We start from the raw sequence: 10,452 nt of genomic DNA, 5'->3' as shown, positions 1-10,452 counted from the left end.
ATTGGGAAAATTTGGCACTTGACCCCAAAAAGATTTGCCACCCCTGGTATATGGTATATCCACTATCATAAGCGTAACTAGTCCTTTAAGTTAGGGGGGGGGGGCTAAATTCCTAAAAATGTTTAATAGCAATTTTTTTTTAATTTTATGATTATTTATTGTTTCTATTGGTGTTTACTATTGATTTGAATGATTATTCGTTTATATGAAACATTATATTATTATTTTATATTGTAGGCAAAAATAAAGTTAATACAAATATGTTTATATGCATCACATACATTTACCCAAAAATTCTGGAGGGAAGCCCTTCCAAGCCCCTAGTTACACCTATGTCCACTCTACTTATACTCGTCTTACTCTATTGATCTATATGCGTGAAGATTTTACAAGAGATCAGATTAGTAAAATAAATATTTTTGCTTTATTATCGATATAAACAATATAAGACTATATATAAAGTGTAAAGTGTAAATGTAAAACTTGTAAATCATCATATAATATTATTTTATCACGTTTCTATCGTGTGTAGTTTTTGCCGTCCCTGCAGCAGCAGGAAACAGCGAGTTTACCGGCTCGTCCACGGACTGCTGGTCTGCTGTGGCACGTCCGCGGTCACGGGGGGCACGCCGTTACGAACCGATCGGTTGTAGTACGTGAACGAGTCTTGCAGCGACGACTGCCGGTCGTCTGCGTTGGCCGCGGACGGTCGGCGGCCGCATTCGTTGCCCTCAGCGTCTTCGCTGCTGCTGTCGGGCGATGGCGGACGATACTTGAGCAACCGTCGTCTCGGCGGCGGTGGCGCACAAGATTCGTCTTCGGTGTCGGTGTCGGGCGACGGCGGCTGGTAACGCAATCTGCGCCGCTGGCAGGACGTCGAAGTCTCCGGCCCGGCGGCGGCGCTGCAGGTCGGTGTCGGGTTGCGGGGCGACGGCGACGGCGTCGGACATCTGGCTGCAGACGACGACGGCGTCGGGCATCTGGCCACCGCAGGCGAGCACGCCGGGACCTCGTCCGTGCCGCATTGATGCGCGCCCGACTGTTGCAAGCGTCGTTGGACCTCGGCCGTTTTCCGTTTCGCTTCGTTGATCCTCCGCTGAATCCGTTCCCGGTCGTCGCGCGGGTCCACGGCCTCCGCCGCCGCGGGACAGGCCCGTTTCTGTCGCTTGTATTCGAGCACCATCTCGACGATTTTCCGCTCCCTTTCCATGCACTCCAACAGGTGCGCCCGCTGCTCGTCCAGCCTTTGCAGTTCCAGTAGCATCTCTTGCCGCACGTCTTGGTTTTCGTTCTGCGGCGGCGGCGGTCGTGTCGGTGCGGCGCCCGGAGTAGACGGCCTGGCCGGGGAATACGGTTCGCTATCTACGAAAGGTTCGAATGCTAAGCTTCTGCGCCTCGGTGACTGTGACGACGGATGTTGCCGGCTTTGGTCCCGGTGCTCTCGCCAGTTGTCCATGTCCGCCTGGTCGTCGAAATAATCGGGTTGGTAGCTGCTTCGGCGATCGGTCGCCGGCGGCCGTGAGCGGCATTCCTGACCATTCGGTCTTGCCGGCCGACTGCTGCAGGACGATCGCCGCCGGCTGTGGCGCTTCTTATGCTGTTGCTGCAGTCCTTCGTTGATGATCTGTTCGACCGGATCGACGCACGCGGCATTGGCGTTCGGTTCGGGACGACGCTGCTGACAACACGTGCTCGTGTCCTCGGTGACCAAGCAGGGCGTCTCGGGCTTATTGGTGCAGCCGCAGCAGCCGAGATCCTCGGCCAGCCGCCGTCGCACGCTCATCGTCTTGCAGTCCACCGGACCGTCGTCCCGGCCACATGGATTGGGACAGCCCTGGTCGCCGTCCGTCCGCTTTTCCGGCGACGCACCGGCCCGGAGACCCGATTGCGCAAGCAGTTGATGCGGCAGTGATGGTTCTGCACGGATAACGTCTTCGTTTTCGCTAAACTCGTTGAGACACGTAGAACTCATATCGGTAGTGTACCGTGTGTTTGACGTATTTCAAATTTATTTATTTGCGTATTAGTTATTGGTTTGTAGAAAAACTTTTGTTAGTGGTTTTAAAATGTGTAGCTAAATGTATATTAAATATCATATATGATATTTATAAATACGTTGTCAGGCAAATTATTATAATATCCATCGTGTGCGGCGGACATTATCAGCTAGCCAGCAGATGAGATTGTTTATTCCAAATCATATTTTCAAAGCGAATAAAACACGTGTACTGTATAACTACAATTTTTTAGATTTTTAGCAGCAGGATGACTGCCATCTTAAAAATATATAATTTCTATTGATTCTTTACCGTGTTACTCAAACCCTATGCAGTATAAGGTCTAATACTATACACTGCTGCTACAAGTAAATGTATTTATATGCTCAGTAAGTGCCAAGTGACAATTCTGTTTAATAATCTTGAAACATAATTACTAATTAGGTAATCCTTAAAATCCTTATAACATCCATTTTTTTAAAACTTGGTACAAAAATTAATTAAAAATTATCAAGGCTATCGTAGATTAATTCATCCCACATTTGACATATTATACAAATATATAAGTATACTGTATACCGTTTGGTAATTAATAATCATATAATAATCATATGATGTTTCATATTTACTTGTTGAAGTTTTAGTCTTCATATATTTCATTTAGAATATAACTGTTATACCTAACTTATAAATAATTATGGTACCTAATTTTAATAGTTTTTAAATATTTTATTTATTATTATAACCACGTTTATAGTTTATATAGTATTTACTTTTTTGAAAGAATTATATGGTTCGTTTAAAAATATTTATTTTGATATTGTTTTAGTTATAAAAACCTACTTTAATTATTTGTACAATTACACCTAAGGATTAAAATACAACCACTATTTTAATAACAATTTTTTTACAATAAAATAGATTGAAGTTTGTAACATCTAAATGAAAATAAAATTCAAAATATTTTTAAGTTCGTGGTATTGAACATTACAACATTCTAATTAGTAATTACACAATCCCATTGAATATCATTCAATCATTCAAAGCGATATACAACTACATAAGTATGACTTGGCAGTTGGCTGGATAATCTGGATAATGATTCATTCACTCAAATTGAGTGTAATTTTTAAAACTTTATTGGAAGTGTTCGAAAATAATATTAATAACAAGGACACTACATCAATATAATACTCTCTCATATAACAATATAATATAATATCGTATTTTCTGCACAAACTTTAATACTTACAAATAGCCTGTGTACAGTATGTATCTGTACAGTGTACCTACTTTTTATGTTGTGGTGATTTTTTATAAATTGGACATAAAAGTGCAAAAATATCTATAAAACTCATTTTCAGCGTGTAAAGAAAATGTAATAATATTTATATAATAATGATGAAGCTAACAGACTGAAAAATATCATTGTGAGTTGTGACAAGTATACTGACATTTACATTTTTTTTAATTTGTCAACATTCATCATTGACTGTCAGCGTCAGTACATCACACACATAGTAGAATATACATTTAGAACAACTTATGGCCAGTTAATAATTCTTCAGTTGATCTATTTATACAATAGAAATTCATGTTTAATAAAGACTTATTGTCCAATTGTTGTTTCAGCTTTATTTAATTATTAAAAAAAAAAAAAATAGTAGATAGTCATTTTGTAATTTATTTATCTGACAATTTTGACTTTTCAACATTTTATTTTCATTAATCTCATAATTTTGAATATTTCTAGTTCCGAGAAAAATTGTAAATTAGGTGTTTAATATCATATAATTGCCAGTGTTATCAAACATGTGGTCTACGGGATCGTGCCTATATAATAATACAAAAATGTTTTAAAAACTAAAAATATATTAAAAATCACAATGCTAATGAAAATGAAAATGTTGAAATGGCAAAACTTTTTTATCAAAACATTAAATTAAATTAAAATATGGAATATAAAAAAAATTATAATACATCTATTATTTCAGGAGATATCTCAATAGGTAAATTTCCACGGGACACCTCCAACTTAGTATATTATTATTATTGGAACTCAAAAATACAAAAACATCACACATTTTTACTGTAGTCAATATAATCATTCATGTGTTCTAAAATCGTACACATACCACTATCACAGTATTAATTCATACCGCCATATGATGATAATAATTAACAATCCTGCTGTGTTGTGAGTATATGAGTAGTGAGTAGTTATATCCATTTTTGTTTTGTCATTAATAAATAACTTAACCTGGACTTTACTAGTTGAATTTTTATGAAGTTGAGAAAATTTTTATTACAGGTATATAAATTTAAAAATAAAATAAAAGTAGAACATTTAAAATGTCTATTAATAGCAAAATAAAAAAAATTATAATGTTTAGATAATAGGTACTAATAATTAGGTAATAATGTATATTGATATTTGGTGAAAAATTCAAGTTATTTCAGTTATTTACTTTTGACGTACAACAAAAAACAAAGTTGACAACAACATTTTGTTGAAAATTGGTGTTATCGATAGTTGGAACTTGGAGCTATTGGAGGTATACCAATTAAATTAATTTTCTTATGAAATTTGTTAAAATCGCAAAAAATTGTGGCAATTTTATAGCATCTCCGTAAGATATTCCGATATTCCGTCGTAGTGGAACATATCTCGGTAGCAAGGTGCCAAGGTATCGCGTGGATATATGCAGAAGAACCGATATCTATAGGGCTGCAGCATATTCCTCAAAATATACAATATTTTAAGAAAATATAAAAATATGTTTATTTTTAAAGGACTATCGGGCCATTCAGCAGTTTAACACTAGACAAGGGCCAGCTTTGGCGCCTTGTCTAGTTGTCATCCACAACAAATGACGCCCATGCTATACGCTATAATATTTTTAATGTATTTTAAAATAATATCTATAATATGAATATTTTTGCTATGTCATGGTATTTACAGAAAAATAAATTAAATTTTGAATTATATATGTACATTTTTTCTAATATGGTATTAATGTATATTTTAATAATTTTTAATTAAATACTACATTATCCAAGAAAAAGTTATACTACCTATAAAAGTAAAATAAATGGCTTTGATAGTCGATAGATATTAAATTTAAAAAAAAAACAAACTAAGGAATAAAAATACGTCCTAATTTGGTCGGGATCGTACAGATTTTGAATACAGCGAATAAACAAATACTATATGTCTATATAGATAATCTATAATATTTTGAATAATGAATAGAAGTTGAATAATTTTAAATTTAAAACTTACGTAATTCAAGTTGTTACATGTGCGGGATGACTTCTTATGATGTTTACGTGCACCCTTCGCATTTTTAAAAATATATTGTTGCCTATTTCTTTTAACTATTTATGTTCACAGTTATATATTACTTATTATCATCGAAGTAGAATAATTTAAATTGTTCTGTGGTTGTGTCGACAAATTGTTCATAAATACTTTAGATTAGTACGGTTTTAATTTTATTCATAATATTTTGTCTCTCTGCGCCGCCTGTGTTTTGGGACGGTCAATTGTTAGGAATTAAACTTCAATATTTAATGTTAATATTTCGTCTTTTATTGAACATTTCTTTTGTATAAAAAAAATATTGTTTTGATAAATTATAACTTAATCAAGTTGATTATTATTTATTTGATTGACTGACGAAAACCATTTCAAAATTATTTTCCCGGCTTGGTGTCGAGGTCGATAAATAATAATTATTGTCTATTGAGGAATAAGTTCATAAGTCCATTGTTTTAATGTTTTCCTGTTCACACACAACAGTGTTTGTCATAACTTATCGGCTTATCGCTAATCATACTAATTTTGTCGAATTCCGATTTGAGTATGCGTAAATTTTTGTCTTACATACTTCGCAAAGTGTTAATCATTGTGATTGTGGTATTTATGCTACGATAAAATAGCGTGTTAATACTGCTGTTGACCGTGGAAGTGTGGTATTGGTATATAATTTTTTACATACAATTTGTACAAAAAATATTTTTCCCGACTTAAGTAAAATAAAATATGGCAACCATATTGTAGATTACAAAATATTCAAATGTACCTAATAATTTGGTTCAATTAATTTAATGGAAAACAGTAACAGATAGGTATAATGACATAATGTGTCAAATATCAATGTAGGTATTATAATATTATTATTATTATTATAGGTATGGAATAATATTTGTCTAATAAATAATATAATTCTTTTGTTTTTTGTTGTGTATTGAAAGCAATGAAAGATGATAGTTGATAGTGTATGTTTATTAGGTAGATTAAAATACAAATAACAGATAGAGAGCAGCACCAAGGATTGTGGTCATGGTAATAAGTAATTTTAATTTTAAAATGCTCATAACTTACTTAAAAATAAAAATCCTACGAGGTGGCCTAGATAATATTTTCACCTTTAAACAAATAATAGACGACTTATTCGATAATAACCAACAGGTCAATTTATTATAATATTAAAAATATTAGACAAGGCTGTGTACGTTACCAAGAACATTGATTTTATAAAATTAAATTCAATGGTAAGAGTCGAAAGTCAATAGTTCAATACATGTGGGTCGACGTGTTCTTAAAATATATACAGGAGCAGCTATGGTAAGCATTTTAGTAGACGTTTTAAAATATAAATATACGTTTTTAATATTACGCTTTGTATGATATTATGATAACGTAAGTGCCTATAGCGGATAGGTATAGAAGGAAATAATAAAGGCCCTCGCCTAACAAGTTATACATTTACATTATAATATATTATTATACAAAAATCACGGACATGCGATCTGCAGGTGGAAAACTGAAAAACTATAAAAACTTAATTACTCGTGCAATAATCTAGACCGTGCGTTTTCTTATCACGATAACTAATCACTTATCATCGACCGCAGTTACGATATTACCAAGACGTATACTCATAATATCATATTCTATGGTAATAAACAATAATAATATCGATGTGTCTTTCATTAATATCTTACTAATTGGTAATTGTTATTATAGTAAAATTGCAATTACTCGGAACTGGGACACAGAGTACAGACCACAAATTGACTCACCACATGCCGTCCACGATAGTTTTGATACTTCGCATATTTTTATCGGTCACTGTTTTTTGTTAAAGTCCGCTGTCTGATCTTCGCGTGCGCGCCTGTACTCCGCCATGTACTGACTCTGAAGAGAACTTTGATTTTCCTCCAAAAGTCTGTCGCATTCAAACACCGTCCGATCATGTACCGGGTCCGTTCGTCGACGGTGTTCGCCCTAGCTGTTGTCCTGACGTTTTTGGCGTCGTTCGTCCAAGTGTCAGCCAGGATACACACTCTGCCGATACACGTAAGTTACCTACTTTAAGTTTCGAGTTTTATGACACCAATAATAATTGTAATCACTGTCGGAATCGTTATTGTTGCTGTTGCTATCATTGCATCCGATTAGGACGATGATCGGCGGTTCATAGCGTTGTCCACTTTTGGATTTTACCGTGGTGGACTATTGGAAGTGGAAATAATGGACTTTTACCTGCCTCCCAACAGCCTACACGAAACTGTGAGTAAAAAACACACTCAATAATCGTAAAACTTGTGATTTGGACCTACCACACCAGCTGTGTGTATTAATTATAATGTTTTATTGTAATATCGCAATGTCGTTTGTATTCTGGTTTTAGCATGGCTTGCTGCTTGAAAAGTCCATTTTTGATGAAGGAAATCCTTACATAGATTCTCAACAAGAAATCTGCCCGATTGAATCGCCTAATATATTTGAATTACGAAAGAATCTGGCAGTTTTCAGGTTTAATTTTCCAAAAAAACTGTAAGTTTTTTTTTATTTTAAGCATTTTAACTTGTAAACAATATTATAGACAATCATATGTTTGAAAATTATTAATTTTTACTAAATTTAATGTAAACATTTAATTGAAATTATTATTTATATTTAATATTGCATTATTAGTAACAAAATATTTATGTCTAGTGTTACAATTAATTGCTCAGATACCATGGAGCCATTTTATTTATTCAAAAACATGGACGACTTTAAAAACAACCAGAATGATATTGAAGATGGTATGTACTTTAAATAAAAATAACAGTGTTATAACATATTAAATTGAGGCGTTTTCAGATACCATAACAAGTTGCGTTAACAAAACTTTACCAATTTTAAATGGCACTCAACCCGATAATTTTAATATAAAAGTAAGAACATAATCGTGTAGTTAAAAATTTCAAATAATTTATCATTTTATTTTTTATAAGTTTGTAGTATATGTGAAAACGAAATCAAATGAAGGATTGTATAATTTATATTACCATAATTGTCCGAATTACGCTATGATGCCAAAGTCTAAACAAAGTTTTACGGTAATTTACTAATATCATTAGATAAAAAACAAAATATGAATTTATATTCATGGTTTTTACAGGTCACTATAAGTGAGAGTAATGCCAATGGAAATTATTTATCAGCTGGTGACATGCCATTGCCATCATTATATTTTTCTATGTCAATTATATATTTTTTCACCGGTATATTGTGGATTTATTTCTTGTATAGAAGCACGTAAGTCAAATTCTTCTCTATTCAATTATTGTAACAATACATTATATTTGATATAAAATATTCTATTGTTTGCAGTTATCCTGTCTATAAAATACACTACCTAATGGCTTTGTTAGTGTTTCTAAAAGCAGCAACTTTATTTTTTCATGGTTTGAATTTCCATTTCATTCAAGTCAAAGGACAACATATTGCTACATGGGCTTTTGTCTACTATGCGATTCATTTGTACTTAGTTTTTACACATAATTAAGAGTTCATTTTATTAATAATATTTTTTTGTTTTAGATTGAAAGGATCAGTTTTATTCATAACAATTGTTCTTATTGGCACTGGTATGACATTTGTTAAACATGTTTTGTCGGATAAGGACAAGAACATCTTTATGATTGTTATACCATTACAGGTTTGAAGTTTTTTTTATAAAATGTAATGCTTAAATTTTAAATATATTAATGTCCACAGGTATTAGCTAACATAGCCTATGCTATTATTCAAGAATCTGAAGAAGGAGATATGCAGCATAACGCTTGGTTGGATTTATTTTTACTTGTTGATTTCATGTGTTGTGCTGCTATTTTGTTTCCCATTCTTTGGTAATGATGTCACCATCAATAAACATATATCAAACTTATAACATTAAAATATTTTACTTTGATAGGTCTATTCGTCATCTACAAGAAGCATCACAGACGGATGGTAAAGCAGCAATAAATTTACGCAAACTCAAATTGTTTCAACAATTTTACGTTATGTTAGTTTCTTATATTTATTTCACACGCATATTGATATATATGCTTAGAGTGAGTATTATGTTATTTATTCATCTCTTATAGATAGAATTATTTATGAAATATTTAATGGAAAACAAATAACATAATATTAAAATTCAATATTTTACAGATGACAGTTCCATTTCACTTATTATGGCTTAATGAATTCTCTAGAGAAACTGCGACATTTATTTTCTTTGTAATGACCGGATATAAATTCCGACCGACAATTGCAAATCCTTATTTCCAAGTGGCATCAGATGTTGACGACGATGACACAGACATTGTGTAAGCACATAATAATACAATTACCTCTTCATTCCCCACGCTAGTGTAATAAACTTTTTCAAACGTTGTTAATTATTTTTCTATGATTATAGAATAAGTCATTTTGGATCTGGCGTAAACAATCGTTCAAGAAAGAAAGCAAACAACACTGGGGAAATTGCTGAGGACGAAATCATGTTAGTGGAGTCATCATCGTGATATAATAGATATTGTATTTCTATGATACCAAGACTGATCCAATTGATCCATGAACCTTTACTGTCTTCTAGTCTTTCTTCTAAGAGTAGACAAAACTGTTCATTTGTACAAATTTGTACTCAACTATCGCACAACGTTTTACTGTTTGTTTATTTATTTAATAAATATAAGTCAATCACTTTGTTACAATATTGTCTATAGTATGAGGTTTGATTGAATTTTTTTTGTAATTTATTAGAATTAAGTTCATGTTCCTTAGGCGTTGTTGCTATGTAATATATTTTTTATTATAAATATTAACCACGGACTATGATATCTTAGTCCGTGATATTAACATTGGTGAAATATCAATAATTAATGCAATAGTTAAGAAAATTATAGGAACATTATTTTATTGTATGAAATAGAACATATTTTATATTATTATTAATATGGTGCTTAATCGAATTTAACTAAAACATTTAAATATCTCGTTTGAATAAGATAAATATTAAATACACAAACATTAGATTTTACGAGTACACATTATTTAAAACCTTCTATTTGATGCATTTGTTTGCAAATTGAAAATAGTTTTACTTTTTTTGGTAGTTTGATTAACCTA

At 32.8% G+C, this 10,452-nt stretch overlaps 2 protein-coding genes across 4 annotated transcripts; one reads left to right on the top strand and one right to left on the bottom strand.

The window, feature by feature from the left end:
- Positions 1 to 568: 568 nt before the first annotated feature.
- LOC132918649 (serine/arginine repetitive matrix protein 1-like) lies at positions 569 to 1,972 on the bottom strand. Its single transcript, XM_060980038.1, has one exon. It carries the CDS (start codon positions 1,970 to 1,972, stop codon positions 569 to 571), a length of 1,404 nt encoding a protein of 467 aa, XP_060836021.1.
- Positions 1,973 to 6,409: 4,437 nt separating this feature from the next.
- Positions 6,410 to 10,358, top strand: LOC132917126 (protein GPR107). Of its 3 annotated transcripts, none has more exons than XM_060977707.1 (14): positions 6,410 to 6,627; positions 7,030 to 7,362; positions 7,465 to 7,575; positions 7,697 to 7,842; positions 8,005 to 8,096; positions 8,155 to 8,228; positions 8,289 to 8,393; positions 8,456 to 8,592; positions 8,668 to 8,817; positions 8,878 to 8,995; positions 9,055 to 9,185; positions 9,251 to 9,392; positions 9,493 to 9,650; positions 9,743 to 10,358. In XM_060977707.1, exons 2-14 carry the CDS (start codon positions 7,258 to 7,260, stop codon positions 9,846 to 9,848), a joined length of 1,575 nt encoding a protein of 524 aa, XP_060833690.1. In that variant the 5' UTR covers positions 6,410 to 6,627; positions 7,030 to 7,257; the 3' UTR covers positions 9,849 to 10,358. The 3 variants fall into 3 exon arrangements, with proteins under 3 accessions (XP_060833690.1, XP_060833689.1, XP_060833688.1); XM_060977706.1 differs by lacking the exon at positions 6,410 to 6,627 and adding an exon at positions 6,792 to 6,961; XM_060977705.1 differs by lacking the exon at positions 6,410 to 6,627 and having other exon boundaries at positions 6,968 to 7,362.
- The last annotated feature ends 94 nt before the right edge of the window (positions 10,359 to 10,452 follow it).

Source organism: Rhopalosiphum padi, chromosome 1 (genome assembly GCF_020882245.1).
Source record: "Rhopalosiphum padi isolate XX-2018 chromosome 1, ASM2088224v1, whole genome shotgun sequence".
Lineage (NCBI taxonomy): Eukaryota > Metazoa > Arthropoda > Insecta > Hemiptera > Aphididae > Rhopalosiphum > Rhopalosiphum padi.
The sequence above is the reverse complement of the archived record's forward strand: the minus strand, read 5'-3'. Positions and strand labels throughout refer to the sequence as shown.